The following is a 17,680-nucleotide window of genomic DNA, read 5'->3' as shown; positions in this document are numbered from 1 at the left end:
ACAGGCTCTTCAACTAGGTCGTCTCTATCTTCCTTTCGCTCTCTGTCCTTCTTCTCTCATAGGAATCAACACACATTGTTTCTCCATAGCGAGTCCATTGTAGATTCCCACAGGTTATGAGCCCATTTCCGCTAGTTCAGGACTACTAGCAACTCTTTCTCTCACGCTCTATTTACCTACAATCCCACATTGCAGTCCGAGCCGCCTTTTGACGCGTCACAACAGCCAATTATGATTGCAAAGGGAATCCAGCTTCACTATATATTTACCTATCTTTCAGATCGCTAGCATGAAAGACAACGAGAACGATGGAATAACCTCCGACTCAACCAGGTTATCACCGAAGACGAAGACAATGAATCTGACCCGCACATTGTCCTAGTCAACTAAAGTTGCGGCATGCGGCTAGTCATATGTGTGGATATACAGAAGTTCAAGATGTTGGAACACAACTCGAAAATCCCAATGAGATGGGCTATTGTCCTTTGAGACGGGCCTCGAGAAGTAGAAGCGCTTCGGTTTTCATACATGAGAGGTTTCCCTCCTCACCCATGAAGATTTTACTATTTGCTATATATTGCAAACGGTGTTTCATCTGCCCAGGCCTCAAGCCGTCTCTTTATTCTTTGTCCAGCTATTCTGGCAAGGATTTAATTCAACGCTTGATGCAGTGGTGCAAAGATCAAGAAAGTACTTGGTTCGACTTGCTTTCAGCTTACTAAACATCAAGGACATTCGACCTTGTTCTATCAAAACTTCTTTAATCGTTAGAACTAGCTTAGTTGTCTGTTCATTGTCTGCCCTGCTATCCCGGCAGGGATTTAGTCCAACATTCGATGCAGTGGTGCAAATCAAGAAAGCACTCCCAACGATTTGCTCTCGGCTTACTTAACATTAAATGGATTCGACGTTACTCTATCGACACTTCTTTCATCGTTGGAACTGTTTTATCGTGGAGAGATGAGAATCTGGGTATAGATCGTGCCACAGAGCAAACGATGGGTATATTCCTACCGGCGACCTAAGGCTCTACCTACATATTTAATGCACCTTTGTCTCCGCATATGAGGCACCGAGACATGATCGTACCTCAATTGAATTGGTTTATTCTCCTTTACTCTCCCTAGATATCTAGTGATCAGCAGGAGCAAGACCTTTGCTGTGCGCTTTGATCCCTTATAGACTCCTTCTAGACGCCAACATTTAAAGAAATTCACCAGGACTCCGAGATCTGAAATAATCATAGTGTGAACCATGATATTATTTGAAAACACTCCAACGCCCTCTCAATTTGGCAAAGCTCCTGCGGTCGTATGAGTGTGTCTATCATGATGCCATCCCACCGATTTATCAACGCTCACCTGGTGATATCACGTAGCTACATCAGTGGCTATATTTGCTTTCTTTCTTCGATTCAGACCACACTTCAATGTTGTTTGCCAAACTTATCATAACCCCAAAATCTGGAGGAATTGACTACTCCGTAAGAAAGGTACTCGACCTCCAGGGCTTACTTCCAAAGTTGGAAGGTGGGTTGATTAGTCGACGAGGGGCCCACTCTTTCGCGTAACGTGGGGCTCGAACACTCGCCATCATTGGTCGACACCACGTGACTTCTTGATCAATAGCCAGGCAGGTTGTAGGAAGACCCACATCGTATATCCTCAATATTAAACGGCGAAAGAGAAAAAAAAAAGTGCGCTTCTCTTTGATTATGCGTGTCATCCTTAGTGCAGGGGCTATGCTAATCTTCTCTGTATATTTTCATTTGACCATATGCCCCGAAGGGCGAAATATTAAGTCGTTCTGTGCCACATAGCTTCTGTTTCCGGCAGAAAGAGACCGCTTACCGGATTTGTCGTGCTCGCTGTCCACAAGATCGTATCCTAATTTTACTCTCTCCAGAGCTAGGTAGCTTTAAAGCTTTACCTACATTGAGCCTGCTTGCTGCAATAATTAGGGGTAATGAACTCTTCACGTGCATATCTGGAAACGTTTTCAAAGGGTCACTCACTAGGTCATGAGTGATCATACGTACCTCGGCACGATCCACTATTCAGCCCTTGCGGCTCTAGAGGATACCTTGGAAGCTTCGATATAAAAGTCTAATATCCTGATCATATCTTGGTTCAATATGGGAGGTACAGTGAAAACGTGGAGCCAAGCATACCAGCTTCACAGTCACTTTCAACTTTCACGTTTTAGTACATTCGTGCCTCCTCCTCCTCCCCCTCCTCCTCCTCAGCTTTGAAGCTCCCCCTTCTTTCCACAAGCGACAAACCGATCGATGAACCATCCTCAATTCTCCAGCTACTCTGCAGATACATCAACGTTAGTTGAAGATTCAGGGTCCCTCGACGACTAGGAGGAAATCCAATACCCCGATAAGCAAAGCTTATATTCATCGCTCTTACCTTAGGCCTATGCGTGTTGCTTGTGGGGCTAGACAATACAATTACCCTCAGTGTCGTCCACAAGATGGCCGACAACTTACCACGTTAGAAGATGTGGAGTGTCATCCGAGTGCCTACATGCTCACACTGTGTGCCTTTCAGCTGATGTCGGGAAAGCTCTTCACATTCTACGCTGTCAAACGAGTCTATTTGTGTTGATCTTCAAAGTGGGTTATTTCATTTAAGATTGTTCGGCTTAAGTCTAGTGGGCTCGCGGCTGTCCCAAACCGAATTTTCAACTGCAACATCCAACGCTTATGCTTGTTCGACCATTTCATCGTCCCTGGCCTTTTTGTTAGTTATGTTGTACGTATTACATACGTACAGCCTCTTGAGATTTTCATTTCAGCATACTGCAAAGGTCTTCAACCAGATTCCCTTTTGGTTTCAAGCCATCAAGAAGCCACGCCAAACAAGTCTGGAGTCATGACTCTCCTTCCTGTCCAGAGGTACGTAGTCTTCTCGTCTGTGACAGGCGGCCTTACTTCTACATTCGGGTATTGCGTTCAATGGGCCTGTGTGACAGTGATCTTCATGACCATCAGAGCTGGTCTGCAGACGATACTACTCCAGCCACGCAGACTTGATTGGCTATCGAATGATCTTTGGGGCGAGAGTTGACTGCGGCCTACAGACGGCATTCTCCGCATTCTCCGCATTCCAAGCCGCGCTGTCACTGGAAGATATCCCATAGGTACCGCTGTTTTCATATTCAAAGAGAATATCGCCAGTGCGATCTTCGTATTGGTTGCGCAGAACTCGTTCACCAATCAGCTCAAGATAAATACGCCCCGATATGCTGCGGAATTAAAGCCGCTGCAATTACCGTGGCTGATGCAATGTAATCCAAAAGTCAATTGCCGAAGAGTCTGTATGACATTGTGCGTTTCGCTCCCAACAAGCCGCGGGAGCGAACATTATATGTTGGCATCGCCCTTTCTTGCGTTGGGATTCTCCGTGTATTTGGGCTGGAGCGGCTCGCTCCGCAGACTTCAAACTATGCTTCAAATAACATTATATGATTTCTAAACATTATATTACGTGCTTATTCTCCACATATTCGACATAGATTCTGAAAAGGCGCCATACTCTGGAGAAATAAGTAGATAATTGCGCTTGCACGAGACGACTAGCATATGGTATTTTGACGCAATCGAAGGTAATTATGAGCTCAACGGGATATAAAGCGCAAGACAATTCTAGTTCAATTTCACTCAAATTCCAACTCTGTTACTTCTTTACGATAATCAATACAATAGACTCGCAAAATATGGCTCATCTCGAATCCCGCAAGCATATTTCGGCCGACTCGGGATTCCCCATTACGCTTCATCCTCATTTCAACGAGAAAATAAGGAACCATGTGCCACCAGAGCCACTCCGGGAGCCATTTACCCCGCCCAAAGACCGGGCCCTTTTTGCAGATCAGGAGAAAAAGGCATTATTCTCTGTGGCAAAGCAGGTTGATCTGACTGAGTCTATTGGAACTGTTCTTGAGAATGTGCAGTTGTCTGAGTTGAACGAGACCCAATTGGATGAATTGGCACTTCTTGTGAATGAGCGGGGAGTTGTCTTTTTCAGGGATCAAAATCTTACTACCGAGAAACAGGTTGAACTATTTCAGCATTATGGTACGGTCATATGGGGTTTTTGAGTAACGGTATCGAGTTGTTAATATGATCTTGTAGGTATATTGGATAAGCACCCTGCTCAAAAGGTAAGTCAAAATACAAGAACTTCCCAAATTCCAAGTAGATTCAAGTCAGCTAACAGTTAACAGGATCAAAAAGTATAATACCCGTGGACATATATATATATCCATCTATATCATGCCCCCTTGTCATAGTTACTAACCTTGGAACCCATGAAGTTTGTCAGTATCAAAGGCAGTCGCGAGGATCACCGTGAGATTCTTAACTACACTCCCTGGGTACGATATTTTTGATCCCATCGAAAACCAATCTAACATATTCTACTTCTTTAGCCCAGTGGAGATTTCCACGCCGATACATCATTTGAGATTAATCGTATGTATCAAACCGTGCTCTCTGATCATAAATTACTAACATATCACAGCACCTACCTACTCCCTACTAAGAATGGAAGAGCACCCTGAAGTCGGCGGTGACACAGCCTGGGTATGTTGCAGATCTAGATCTCACTCAACCCCAGATTCTGATTTCATAGGTATCTCAATATGGCACTTATGACGCCCTAAGCGACGCGTACAAAAGGTTCCTCGACGGCCTTCACGCCGTTCATACCTCGAGGCTACAGTGTATGTCTCCTTACAGTGTCTTTCTTCAGTAGTAAGTTTGTTAATCAATTGACTACATAGATGACACTATTCTTGATCTATGGGGTGCAGCTCCCAATCGCCCTCCGATTGATACACACCACCCCGCCGTGCGCACGCACCCAGTTACTAAATTGAAGGCACTGAATGTCAATCCCGGATTTGTGACTGGGTTCGCTGAGCTCAAGAAGGCAGAGTCCGGTAGGTAAAATATTCAACGAATCGGTTTGTCGCTTAGGGCTGACGTCTGTTTAGACAAAATTCTCGATTTCTTGGCATATCATATCCACTCAGCTGATGATCACTCTGTTCGTTGGAAATGGGCTGTTGGTAGTGTTGCTATGTGGGATAATCGGTAACTATACACCCATATTTTTACTACTAGAGCGGGGAACTGATACGCTCTTAGTTGTACGCTTCACCGCGTTATCCCTGGTACATACAAAGGAGCTAGACGGGGTATTCGGACTACTGTTTTTGGTGAAATACGTGAGTGCTCTTATTAAAATATCTGGAAATCTATTCTACATATTTTTGCTAATCTCATACCGAAGCCTATCTCGACCCTACTAGTGAGAGCCGCGCCGAGCGTAAATTACGTGAGGAGAGACAGGATGATGAGGGTGTTCTGGTAGTTTGACAGATGTGTGAAGAACGTGCTATTATTCACAGACGATAGGCGTCTTATTTAGTCCCGAACTAAACTTTGTTCCAATGACCAGAGTGCCTTTGTATTGAATTCAAACCCTTGTCATAACTATATTACGTACTTTTTGCGAAGTGGACGATTCATCGAGTACTTCACGATTTCAAGACGTAGATGATGAATTAAGGATAATACTAAAATAGAATAATAATAAGATAGGATAATAGTACAATCGAATCGAAGCAAAATAGGTAGCGGTGATCATGATGAAGATAGTTGTAGAGAAAATGTTTAACAGAACGAGCTTTTTGCGGTGGGACATTCGTGTTTCCCGTAGCACGAGGAAGGGAATTGACAAGACTTGAATCAAGAATCGATTATATCGATAAGTTGGAATAATAGCTTTAATATCCTGGCGGATTGCAATAAACTCACTCATCAAGTCGGTGATAACGTCCTCGGCACAGTTGGACCAGATCATGCAATTCTCATAATGAATGTGACCAAGCTGAGGACATTGAGCTGCAAAGTTTAGTATCACCAACTACATTTGAGTCGACTTGTTCTTACTTATGAGATATTTCAGCCCCCCCCCCCCCCCCCCCTTTCCCTTCCCCAAAAATGCATTTTTGTATACTCGGGCCGCTGGTATGTGCATTGCAGAACTTTCGACCACTGTCGAGAAGAATGACTTCTCCCGCATATGGGAGCAGGGATCCTGAATTATTCGCGTATTAACAACCACACATCAAGGGACCATATGATATACTCACAAGTATGAGTCACAAGAATCACGGTTGTAATTATCCGTCGGAAGATCCCATCACGCCCAAATAGACGCTCACTAACGAGACGAGTTTTGTGCGTGCTATTCTCTCACTACTCGCCGCTTTTTTCCGCCGCTGAGAGCTATTCCACTACTTCCAGCAATGTGCATGCTTCCTTAAGGGAATTTTTTGATATCGTCCACGAGCCCACAAGCCGAGATGGTAATATCATACCATTTCTGATCTAATACCGGATGCATACCTCTGTGGTGAACTTAGTGGCTACCGCGAAACTCTCGACCTTAATATGTATCTAGGAAGATGGGATGTGTTCTCTAGGTTTCACCATGGCAAACAAACCGTATATACTGCGACATCTCGTATAGACGGGCACCACCCTATACGTTAATAGGCAATATCCCGAAACGACTAGATGCCACCGTAAATGTACTAGCGGCGGCCGACAACCCCCGACAGGTCCACACCAATCTCTGCCCATCCCCATCAACCCGCCACCCCCGCTGTTAATTTCATTGAAGCAATCATGCCAGCGGCCGCCACTTTGAAGTCTTTGAATGTATGCGCAAACTGCAAGGCTCGCAAGAAACGATGTGACAAGTCTCTGCCGCGCTGTCGCTACTGTGCTGAGTATCATGCTGCTTCTACTCCAACCGAGGGTTGGAATATCCGCCGCTGACCCAGAACCCCCTTTAGCTATGATCTACCCTGTCTGTATCAGACCTTGAATCATAGTCCGCGACATCGAGCAATCGCAGGTTCTGCCCTTGCATCCGCAGCCAGTCATCAGTCCCAAAGCGGCGTCTGGAAAAACGCTAGCGCTCTACAAGCTAATAACCCTGTCAGTGCATCAACACAATTACTTTTCGACAGCCTCACATACAGCGCGCACATTCCAGGCGGGGCTCCAGTCTCAACGATCGAGTTCACAATATGCGTCCAGGCTCAGCGGTTACTCGAAACTACCGGGCTTTATCTTGATGAAATCAGTGTCCGATACTTCCAGGGTGTTCATACATTCGTACCAATTATCTCCCGACGGCGATTCCACGCCCAACTGCTTTCTTTTGGGACCAATCTCCAGGCTGACTTCGCCTTACTCGTTCTATGCATAGCATTACTTGTCTCCTCCGCAGACTCTTTCGATCTCCTGGGGCCGCAAGGGGGCCACCGTGTCGAACATATGACGCTCTACGTTGCCGCTAAATCCCTTATGGCCCAGGCACAAGCACTCCACGCGCCCACAACCAGCCTTGTTCAAGCTGGCGTGTTGCTAGCGGTTTACGAGTATGCCCATGGTCATCCGGAGCAAGCTTTCGTGACGATCGGAAGCTATGCGCGGATGGCGTATGCAGCCCAGCTACGATCCACCCCTACTCTGACCAGAAATTCTCCGCCGCAGGCTGATTGGACCATAGAAGAAGAGGAAATTAATACCTGGTGGGGAATCCGGATATGTGAGCGGTACGTACTTCGTCCTCTTCACACCCCATGAGACCATTGGCTGACGCCGGCATAGAGCGTTCCTTTGTGAATTAGCGACTTTGGATCAGCCATTGGGCTCCGTTATACCCGCCCAGGATGATTGTCTACCGCTCGATCCCACCATTTTAGACCAGAGGAATCCTGCAGTGGCGCTCGCATCTCGCATCGCGATCAAGGCCCTGAACTCTCCCGGGGTTGGCGGCTTCGGGCGCAGCGCTCAAGCGGCATGGCTCCTGGATGGAGTGCTGCTGGGTTTATCTATGACGGATCCGGACCAGAAACACGCATATTTAAGTGAATGTGACCGAAAACTGCAGTCCTTTCTGGCTGTCTTGATGCAGCAGCATGGGGGCAACTATGGAATTTTCTGTGTCCCAATCGCTCTAACGATCCGGTCTGTCCCTCCCCAATATTCTGATTTTGTCGCTCAAAATAACCGATCTAATTTGACGGGAACGCATAGTGCATTGTTTCTTCTTCATTGGCACCTCCTCGGCTCACACGGTCGAGACTTCCCGAGGGCCTATGACTCGAGCAATAGTTCCCACCAGGCCCTGGATACAATTACGAAAATGGTCATTGACATTGCCGCCACGCACGAAAACCTCCCCTTCAGTCAAATCGATCACTTTCCCCCCAGCTGTCTGTATATTAATCGAGCAGCGCTGAAACATATCTATGAGTATCAGTCAGTGACCGCGGATCATCGGCTGCAAACTTCGCTCAGTCAATTCGAAGCGCGTTGGGGCGCATCGCCAAGTGTGCCTGGAAGATCCCAGGCGTTTCAGGCATAAGGGTCAGCAATGGAGCGAGAGGAGGCATAATATAGAGATCATAGTACGAGTAGACACGTGAGTAAATAGAGGGGAAATCTTTGCTCTGTAATTCTCATCGTTTCGCCTGGGCAGTACAATATCTCCAACAATCGGCTTGTTTTATTTCATACAACTTTTACTAGGCTATGATGCTTACAAGCAAAACACCCACAAAGATCAATTCAAGGCAGCAGCCCTGAAAAGTCAGGTATTCAGATCTTTGCCGTTATACACCTTCGTACATGGATCATCGATCGGACGCAATACCCGCCGTCGGCCGCCGCTAAAAATCCAAATCGAACCAAGAAGAAATAAAACATAAAGCCAGCAACGCCCGCTGGAGACCCACAACGGATACAACTGGATCTGCATAATATAATACGTTAGTCGAAGATAGTGCTTACTGCCTCCGAAAGCCCGCACTTCCCCTGCGGCTGCACCGACGAAGCCCCTCATTGACAAACGATGCTCGGTTGGCAAGATCAGTCCAGGATTTTGATTATCCAGGCCTATAGATGCAGATTGCCTGTTTATCCCTTACAGAAGAAGATCTAAGCAAGTAAGCACCAGGTGGCATTGTTGTAAATATTCAAGACATCTCCACACTACTATACCCCACGATCATGAAGCTAGAGCAATCTGAAATATTCCTCAACTTCCATCGAGATTGCAATCATTACGAGTCCCAGTAGACAGTACACCCACTGTGAGCTTAATAGGTACTGTTCATGACGGATAAGCGGCCACCGTCGGTGGTGAGGATCAATCCGTTCGAGTAGCTGCCTGCCCGACTCGTCAAAAATAAAATGGCACCGGCCATTTCCTCATCCCCTCCGAAACGGCGAGCTGGGATGAAGCGATCATCGTGAGTGGCCTCTTCCTCGGGCTTGCGGCTTGAAATTAGGACCGCTGCCAGGTCCGAAGGGTAGACTAAATCGCACACATTAGTACAGAAGTTAATGCATGAGTAAGAAGGAAGAACATACCGCGAGGAGCAATGGCATTGACACGAATGCCAAACCGGGCCAGCTGTGTACTGGCATGCTTGGCCACTTGCATGATGGCCACCTTGCTGGTCAGATACGGGGGTGACGAGGTCCAGTGACGGCTGAAGGCCGAGATACTCGTCGTGAAGATGACTTGGCTCTGGATCGAGGGCACATCGCTGCCCTTGTCCAGGGGCTTGCCGAACCCGCCCTTAAGAGCATTCTGCGTCCCCGCGTCGAGCAATTCGAGGAAGGCAGTCATTGTGAAGAAGGCAGCTGTAACATTGAGATTGAGGGCATCATTCATACCATCCATTGATAAATCAGTGAATAGGGATTGACGCAAGTCAGGCAGAGAGGCCGCAGGGTTGAACCGCACGGGGGGTCCGATGCTTCCAGAATTGGCGACAACAAGGTTAACATAGCCCACTTCCAACTTGACTCGATCCACGGCTTCCTGAAGATCCTGTTTGCAGGTCACATCTGTTTGGTGGGGGATTATAACATCAGGATATTCGGCAGCGGCCTTCTTGAGAACCTCCAGCCGACGGCCCAGAATGTAGATCTTGTGGGCACCATTGGCAGCCAGGGCACGGGTCATACTCAGGCCAATTCCTGCGAAATGACATGAGGATGACTGATACAATGAAGAGGGTGGGATGAAGAAAACGTACCGCTGCCACCGCCGGTAATAACGGCCACAATGCCATCCACCCGGAAGATGTTGCTGGAGTCCACGGATGCAGTCATGTTTGTTCTAGCAAGTGAAATGTTGGAAAATGGGATAAGTCTGACAAATATCCAAAAAATATTAGGGATGCGTGTAAATGTCTGGATTTTTATTTCTATCTAACGGAGAACCTTATATATGTATTACATCCACTGTATCAGGAGATCAACACCTAGAAGTCACACATTGAGGATAGGAGCAAGACTGAGAAGCATTCTGACAAATGAGACAAATAGATCAAAGACTTCAGAATCGTCTTTTTCTTCCGACAAGGCGGCCGCCCTGGCGATGGCGCGGCCGACGCTAGAGCCGTTGGCAATTTGGTCTATGCTGCAATCGCTATCTAACAGTGAATCCCTGTCCATCGTTACATTTCTTGTCTCCGCCTCATCGCATGTCCCTCCGTGCTAGCTAGTAATATATGACGGAGATATAGCAAATAGACTTCGGGCTTTTGCTGTCTCAACCTCCCCTGCATCTCGGTCCAAATCAATCTCAGCCTTTATCGACCCGTTGGATTACTTTCTTCTTATTCCACCGGTCCAATTATGAATTCCCCGACAGATATAGACCTTAACGAGGCTTATCAGTGAACGGAATCTTTCAAGAGGATGTCTCCCTACCCGAAGGTAAGAGATGTGCATTGCAATTTGCAACCAGGAGGTTTTGACTGATATTCCCGGCTGCGGTTTTGCTTGGTATGAAAATGAAAATCTGCGAAGCAGAGAAAGTAACCTGCGTCAAAATGTCCGCTGCTACAGTCTCCGACCATACGCAGCATCTCCCCCTAATTTATGCCTTCATGGTGGCGGAAACAACGCTCGCATCTTTTGCGCACAAGATCGAGGATTGGGGGCCCAGTTAAGATCGGACCTTCGCCTCGTCTTCGCACAACCACCCTTTCCATCTGATGCGGGATTCGATGTTCTTGCGGTTTACAGCCGATGGGGTCCCTTTCGGCGGTGGTGGCTACGGGGGCGACCCGAGCATCTATTCCTGTCACCGTTCGAGATCATCCGTGCAATTGACGATACCCCTGAAGATGCAATACCCCGCGATGATGAGGAAGGTGAAACGGGGGAGTGGGTGGCCCTGCTGGGGTTCAGTTAAGGCGCCAAGGTCTCGGCCAGTTTCCTTGACCGACAGCTGGACTTATGTGACCCACATACAGTAGTCGCCGGGTCATTGCATGGGATGCCCTATGGGCCCCCATTATAGCCCATTTAGGGGGTTCAACTAGCATCTTGTAATCGCTGTATTCTGATCCTTCTACTAGCTCTACGGAGTACATATAAGTTTAGACTTAGAATTTCAATTGCTATACAAGTATAGATCCTAAATTTGAATTAAATCTGACTAGGGGAGGTTGAGAAAAGGTTAGTATATATTTTAACATTGGATATATATTTAGGACCTACATGGAAGTACAACAACTTCCCAGGTGAACCTCTATAATTCAAAACTTGTTTAAATAACGCGTTTTCTCACGTGTTCAGAAGTAGTTTATAGTTAGACTCGACTACTATTAATAATATATCAGTTAAAATACTAAAATATTACCTTAAAATAAAGGCTTAAAACGGGTTCTAAATATAAGGTAATTCAAAAAGTCACGTTTCTTAGAATGTTTGTATTGTTTGGTGCTTAATGGGCCTTATTGGGTCCTCATTTAGAGCCCAGTAAACTTTCACCCCGGGCCTATAGCCCACCGGTGGGCCTGAGGACCGGGCCCAAACTTCAGCCCTTTAGTGGGCCCGGGTCGGGTCGGGTTTCGGGCTTTTCGAGCTTTGCGGATGTCTACTCCTAATTGTAGTCGTAAAGGCTTCTTTTGTGAAAATGCCTCGGTCGGATCCTATCCCCCGAGTCTCCTTTGTATTGGTTTTCTCAGTTCTTTGGCGGTTTGTACGTACATCTACTACGGTACACCGAGGTATTTAGCGGTATCAGTTGGTGTAAAAATTGTTGGTGCTGCATCTCTAGGTATTGTAACTAGCATACCATCACGACCCGATTGGTCATCTGGTACTTCCCCGATATCGGTTTCCTGGACCGGTTGTGTCGTGATTGTGTTGTTGTTCAATCGCATCAGATTGTCGTCCGGTCGCATCGCATTTTGGGCCGGTCGCATCGCATCGGATCTGGTTGGTGAAGTGGGGGGTGGGGGTAGCGTGGGGTAGCGTGGGGTTTCGTCTTATCGCATCGTCTTCGAAGCTGAGACCTATAGTCTCTACGCCGAAGCCTGACTTGATTTCTTACAATTTCTCGACATTGTATTAGTAGCTGCATTCGTAAGGTTATTCATGTTGCTAATTCCGTTGATCAGTGAATATTTTCATATTTGTATAGCTCTATATGTATCTTGTATTAGCTTTGGCAGATCTGTATATCGAAAACCTAGTTTCCTAATGTGACGATGTGGCGTGGTTTGGGGTCAATAATTGGGAAGCTACAGCATGCCGACTATAGCCGACGGGCCCCCTCGTTTATTCCCATTAACCGAACACCCTTATATTCATGAGCGTGGCGAGCGACGTTACCTTACTGCTAGATTCACCATGACCGGAATATCCAACGCAGATCAACGCCCTACCCGGCCCAACAAGTCCCAGAACGAAGAGGCACCCTCAATGGAATCACTCAAAAGTCTCGAGGAGTTCGAATCTTTCTCCACAAAACACCTAAGCAAAAGGGCTTGGTCCTTCAACTATGCAGGCGCTGGAGACCTGATCTCCAAAAGGTTGGACCAAGAGGTCTACCGCTCAATCCTCCTCCGGCCACGCGTGCTCGTCAACGTCAAAGAATGCGACCTGTCAACAACAATCATCGGCCAGAAAGTCGGGCTACCTATTTTCGTATCGCCGATGGCAATGGCCCGGTTAGCGCACCCAGCAGGCGAGGCTGGCATTTCAGCCGCATGTGGAGTGCTTGGTGCCATGCATATGATCTCGAATAATGCGTCGATGACTCCCGAGGAGGTTGTCGCGGCAGCCACGCCTGAGCAGGTCTTTGGGTTCCAACTTTATGTCCAGACAGATCGCACTGAGAGTGAGGCTGTCCTGGCGAGGATCAATAAGATACCCGCGATTCAGAGCATTATCCTCACCGTCGACGAGCCCATCCCAGTGAAGCACGAGCTCGGACCGAGAGGATTCGAACTGTACAACGATGCGCAGATCGAGGTCGCAAGTCAACAAAGGGAGGCATCCCCACCAAGCACAGAAGTTAGAGTGGCTATCCCATCAGTCTCCGGAGCGGCTGCTGATGCCGAATGGGAGAGTACGCTACAATGGATCGCGAAACACACCTCGCTACCGATAATCATAAAAGGAATTCAGACTTACGAGGATGCTCAAGTCGCTGCGACATATCCTCAAGTAAAAGGCATTGTCCTGTCGAACCACGGGGGACGTGTCATTGATACTGCGCCGCCAGCTATTCACACCCTACTCGAAATTCGCAAATACTGCCCAGAGCTTCTGGAGAAGTTGGACATTATGGTCGATGGGGGTATTCGACGCGGGACAGATGTTGTAAAAGCGTTGTGCCTGGGTGCGAGGGCAGTGGGCATTGGGCGACCAGTGTTCTGGGGCCTTGGTGCCGGAGGTGTAGCTGGGGTTGAGAAGATGCTTCAGAGTAAGTGCATCATCTCCGCGCCTAGCGTAGGCAGTGTGTGTAGTGATGCTGACTTTTTTCCTTTTTCTTCAACAGTTTTAGCAGAGGAGACGAGGACCTGCATGGGCCTGTTAGGTGTGCGGAGAGTCGCGGATCTGGGAATGCGCCATGTAAGTCGCCTTTGGTCACAACTTTTCTCGGGGCCAACGCTAATTTTGCAGGTTAATGCGAAGATTGTGGAGCAGCAGATTTATCAAGGGGACTCGGTTTGAGAAAGGCTTGAAAAAGAAAGCAGCACTAAAGTGTAGCTGCAATATATTTCCCCTGTATATCGCCATTCTTCTTCCATCCTAGTATCTGATATAGCTCGCCCAGGTCCATAGAGTATTTCAGTACGTTCGCCGACCGATCTTAGTAGATGTATAAAAACTCATTCTCTTTATCCGAAGCTTATCGGATACGCGCTTGCGAAATGGGGCGATTATCCCGCGTTGATAGACGGAGAGTCAGGCCAGGAGATTCCTGGCTACACAAACATCGCGCAGACCGAAGAAGCCCAGACGCTTGCGTATGATGAGACAAATGGCTACAAGGAAGAGCCTGTCGAAGCGTCAAGAAAAGACTTTTATGTATGCCGGGGATGTAAATGCTTTGTAACAACAGAGATTCGACCAAAAACTGTGGCTGCATCAAACAAATGGGAGATTATTGTGATCTGGCGGCGGGCTGTCATTTGATATCAATGATATCAAACTCGATTCCTGTAATTGCGGCAAATATGAGCTGGGGAAACGGACATCCATGATGATTACCAGGCCCACTTGGTAGGGTCTTTCTCCCAACCGGACTTTCTGGGTGGCCTAGTTAAACGCCAGAAGACAAAGGTCATATCGGAAAATTTCTCGTCGGGATCGAAGCGGTCGGGGTCTCGGAAACCGGCAATGTGCCTAAAGATAGTTAGCATATTCTGTTTTGTAATAGGTCTATATCGTATATCACATACATATCCCCGGTTGACTCGTCGTAGATAATATTCTGCAAAAGAGGGAGCCCTGGATACCATCCATGACGCTTCAACTCCCTTAGGTTTGTCAGTTTCACTCTTCACACGCTGAAGGATTCTGTAAATATACTCCCAGATATGGCGGAACTTCGTACGGACGGCCTCGCGTAACCGCGCCGATTCAGGCCTCCAGAACTGATCCGTATCAAGTGGCTTCCCGCTGACCATTTCCCACACAATATTTGTTATATAGCCGTCTGGAACCAGGCCGTCCTTGCCTTGCTTTCCTTCTTTGTGGGCGAGGAGAGCTGGGACCACGGTACAGTGTTGTTTACTGAGATCCTTCAAAGCTTGTAGCTCTAAATGCTGACGGGGTGGAGCTGCCTGTTGTTGTCGAAGCCGGGGGAGCTGGAACTCTGTTCCGGGGTTGGGAATCTGAAAGTAAATTCTCATGAATGCCTTCTTGCTACTGTCTGTCGCACTGTAGCAGAGGTATTTGAACACGGCGAAGGAAGGTCCACCACCCAACTCGAGTTCACGGATGGTAACTCTTTGGAAATCCTTTGGTGAGCTTCTCCTCGAGAACCCACTTCTGAGGCGAGGGAGTGGTGAAGGTCACTTGTGTGCCTAAGCAAAGATCTGAATATCCCATGATAGACATGTTGGTGTGGATATTTGATGACAAGAGTGCAAAAAGAAAGAGGAAAAACTGATTAGAGATCAAAGTTCATGAGTAGAGTAGAAAATAAGAAGGTGAAGACGTAACAATGACTTTGTTGGGTTCTCAGCCTCGTGGATCAGGCACCAAAAATTTATAGTGGTATTCAGTCACGGTATTCAGGGCGGCAAGAGGGGATTTCCAGCCAATTTAGCAAAAATACACAGCAAAAAAGCAAAAACATACAACAGTGAGGATTCGCTGGTGGTCACCCACCCAACTACTAACTCACCGGCGTGTGGCTTAAGTACGGCTGAGCGGACGGGAAGCCCTGTTTTCCACACCCTATGGTCGTATGTATAAGGTTATGAACAGAAGAGATATATACAGCGAGAGGGTTAGTGGTAGGGTGCTAAAAAGAGTATGCCTAGTAATATATTCCTCAAGTGAGTAGTCCATCTCGAAACATATAGCAAATAAGACATTTTATGACCTCACATCTCGACAATCACATTATTTGATATCATTATCATTCCATGGCTATTGACAAAACTTTTAAACATGATATATCAATTTTCAGAAGATCGAAAAGTTGCGTTATCATAGTATTAAAAATTACATTGCACAGAGCTCAAGATGTAGCAATCACATAATCAGGAATCTTCGAAACTTCACAGGGATGCTAGATATCATCTAAATAGCGGTGAGATATCCAGAAGAATCTATATAGACTACCATTTTTGGGATATTGAGTTGTACTTATCGTATTTACTATGCATCTTGGGATGAATTACTCACTTGTGGAATTGACTAGGATAAACAATTTATAAAAAGACTGGATTCCTCTAACTAAAGCATCAAAGAGGCAAAAACGCGAACTGTTCTTCACCTGAGCTTTTAACAATCGCCCAATACGGGGATCGATCTTGCTGAACATGGCAATGATAGCACCCTTGGGCTGATTAGGCAAATCTTCCAAAGCCCCCGACCCAAGGTCCCCAGAAAGGGTGAACCTAAGAATCATCAGAAAATCAATCAACACTTTCTTCAATGACTTCCTTAATATGTAGTGAGGGAAGTCTAGGGGCCTTTGCGGATACTATGGAAGCCCTTGCAGAGGGGTTACTAGACCCACTTGATCGGAGAGGAGACAGCGCAGTCTGATAGCCTTGGAGTATCATGAACGCTATCATATTAGCGATGGCACCCCAGCCATCGCGGCTGACTTGATAGGCCACTACAGACCATTTGGCTGTGTTATTGAGCCGGAAGAAGTAAAACCAATGCCCATCGCTTAGGGCACCCCACACAGTGCTATCTGACTGGCCTCGAGCCTTTCGACTGGCCTGTACCATTGCCATATACGCCAATAGTTGGCCTTGACCACTTGCAGCATTGCGATCTTGTTTCGCCTCCAAAATAACCAAGTGGCACGCCATATGATTATGGTTTCCTAGGAATAGACTGTAGTCGGCTTTGCCGACGCACTTGTAGGGCTTGCTGAGATATTTGACCGGCCCCCATTCGAGCGATGTTTCAAATTGCAGAGTGGCCTTCCGGTCCTCTTCCAAAAAACCACGGTATTGCAGATCTTCATAGACAGCGTGGAGTAGTACATCTATTTTGCACCGCGAGCGGGCTTCAGTTGGCTTGGAGGATCTAGTGAAATCCTCAAATGTATTAATCCAACTTTCTGTAAGTAGATATTAGTTAGTATTACAAACCAGACTGTAGGACATGAGGTTAGGAGGCTTTAGGTACCAAAACCCGATCCAAGTTGAACGAACTCCCGTGAAAACTGCCAAGTTTCATATCCCTGCACCTCACTCAAACCAAAAAAGTCGTTTACATCGGTCGGTGTCATGTCTGAGGCCGAGACAGTGAACATTTCCGGCTCGCGAGGGGGTTTGGCAATGAAGTCCTTCAACTTGTTTGTGTTGACCTCGGATGAGTTCGCAAGTTTGTTTAATCGGCCCCACCATGTTTTCCAAGATGTGGGTATATTCGCTAGGGAGGGCATTTTGATATAGAATAATAGAATGGAGTTTCTCAATGTAGAATGAAAGGGGGCTGTGGGAATCTGAGAATAAATTTGTAGAAGTCGAAAATCGCTCACCTAGGTAATACTTCAACTGTCGTCACTATTACCAAGGGCAAATACATCGACCGAAGCTTAAATAGGAACTTCGTCGGAGCCTTTGGGTATTCGGA

General features: G+C 46.9%; 10 protein-coding genes across 10 annotated transcripts; 4 read left to right on the top strand and 6 right to left on the bottom strand.

Annotated features, from left to right (window-relative positions):
- Window positions 1-3,044: 3,044 nt before the first annotated feature.
- Window positions 3,045-3,371, bottom strand: N7479_005980 (uncharacterized protein; the record flags this gene model as incomplete). The annotated part of the gene is made up of 2 exons (XM_057253676.1): window positions 3,045-3,252; window positions 3,280-3,371. The coding sequence occupies 2 exons, from the start codon at window positions 3,369-3,371 to the stop codon at window positions 3,045-3,047; spliced, it is 300 nt and encodes a 99-aa protein (XP_057107538.1).
- A 352-nt stretch (window positions 3,372-3,723) lies between these two features.
- Window positions 3,724-5,389, top strand: N7479_005979 (TauD/TfdA dioxygenase family protein; the record flags this gene model as incomplete). Its single annotated transcript, XM_057253675.1, has 10 exons — window positions 3,724-4,084; window positions 4,142-4,170; window positions 4,324-4,383; window positions 4,438-4,480; window positions 4,530-4,591; window positions 4,641-4,731; window positions 4,792-4,950; window positions 5,005-5,104; window positions 5,159-5,238; window positions 5,304-5,389. 10 exons carry the CDS (start codon window positions 3,724-3,726, stop codon window positions 5,387-5,389), a joined length of 1,071 nt encoding a protein of 356 aa, XP_057107537.1.
- Window positions 5,390-6,706: 1,317 nt separating this feature from the next.
- N7479_005978 (Zn(II)2Cys6 transcription factor) lies at window positions 6,707-8,459 on the top strand (the record flags this gene model as incomplete). The annotated part of the gene is made up of 3 exons (XM_057253674.1): window positions 6,707-6,839; window positions 6,939-7,644; window positions 7,700-8,459. 3 exons carry the CDS (start codon window positions 6,707-6,709, stop codon window positions 8,457-8,459), a joined length of 1,599 nt encoding a protein of 532 aa, XP_057107536.1.
- A 733-nt stretch (window positions 8,460-9,192) lies between these two features.
- Window positions 9,193-10,216, bottom strand: N7479_005977 (SDR family NAD(P)-dependent oxidoreductase; the record flags this gene model as incomplete). Its single annotated transcript, XM_057253673.1, has 3 exons — window positions 9,193-9,410; window positions 9,467-10,081; window positions 10,141-10,216. 3 exons carry the CDS (start codon window positions 10,214-10,216, stop codon window positions 9,193-9,195), a joined length of 909 nt encoding a protein of 302 aa, XP_057107535.1.
- Window positions 10,217-10,375: 159 nt separating this feature from the next.
- On the bottom strand, window positions 10,376-10,561 carry N7479_005976 (uncharacterized protein; the record flags this gene model as incomplete). Its single annotated transcript, XM_057253672.1, has 1 exon — window positions 10,376-10,561. The coding sequence occupies one exon, from the start codon at window positions 10,559-10,561 to the stop codon at window positions 10,376-10,378; it is 186 nt and encodes a 61-aa protein (XP_057107534.1).
- Window positions 10,562-10,832: 271 nt separating this feature from the next.
- On the top strand, window positions 10,833-11,306 carry N7479_005975 (uncharacterized protein; the record flags this gene model as incomplete). The annotated part of the gene is made up of 1 exon (XM_057253671.1): window positions 10,833-11,306. The coding sequence occupies one exon, from the start codon at window positions 10,833-10,835 to the stop codon at window positions 11,304-11,306; it is 474 nt and encodes a 157-aa protein (XP_057107533.1).
- Window positions 11,307-12,211: 905 nt separating this feature from the next.
- On the bottom strand, window positions 12,212-12,465 carry N7479_005974 (uncharacterized protein; the record flags this gene model as incomplete). The annotated part of the gene is given in 2 exon segments (XM_057253670.1): window positions 12,212-12,435; window positions 12,453-12,465. 2 exon segments carry the CDS (start codon window positions 12,463-12,465, stop codon window positions 12,212-12,214), a joined length of 237 nt encoding a protein of 78 aa, XP_057107532.1.
- A 286-nt stretch (window positions 12,466-12,751) lies between these two features.
- On the top strand, window positions 12,752-14,545 carry N7479_005973 (uncharacterized protein; the record flags this gene model as incomplete). Its single annotated transcript, XM_057253669.1, has 4 exons — window positions 12,752-13,829; window positions 13,905-13,978; window positions 14,030-14,074; window positions 14,258-14,545. The coding sequence occupies 4 exons, from the start codon at window positions 12,752-12,754 to the stop codon at window positions 14,543-14,545; spliced, it is 1,485 nt and encodes a 494-aa protein (XP_057107531.1).
- Window positions 14,546-14,616: 71 nt separating this feature from the next.
- N7479_005972 (uncharacterized protein) lies at window positions 14,617-15,472 on the bottom strand (the record flags this gene model as incomplete). Its single annotated transcript, XM_057253668.1, has 4 exons — window positions 14,617-14,755; window positions 14,812-14,889; window positions 14,942-15,292; window positions 15,351-15,472. The coding sequence occupies 4 exons, from the start codon at window positions 15,470-15,472 to the stop codon at window positions 14,617-14,619; spliced, it is 690 nt and encodes a 229-aa protein (XP_057107530.1).
- Window positions 15,473-16,500: 1,028 nt separating this feature from the next.
- N7479_005971 (uncharacterized protein) lies at window positions 16,501-17,489 on the bottom strand (the record flags this gene model as incomplete). The annotated part of the gene is made up of 2 exons (XM_057253667.1): window positions 16,501-17,162; window positions 17,231-17,489. The coding sequence occupies 2 exons, from the start codon at window positions 17,487-17,489 to the stop codon at window positions 16,501-16,503; spliced, it is 921 nt and encodes a 306-aa protein (XP_057107529.1).
- Between the last annotated feature and the right edge of the window lie 191 nt (window positions 17,490-17,680).

This window comes from Penicillium vulpinum (genome assembly GCF_028829585.1).
Source record: "Penicillium vulpinum strain IBT 29486 chromosome Unknown utg000003l_segment0_segment0, whole genome shotgun sequence".
In the NCBI taxonomy this organism is placed as follows: Eukaryota; Fungi; Ascomycota; class Eurotiomycetes; order Eurotiales; family Aspergillaceae; genus Penicillium; species Penicillium vulpinum.
This window is presented reverse-complemented; position numbering and strand designations above follow the sequence as displayed.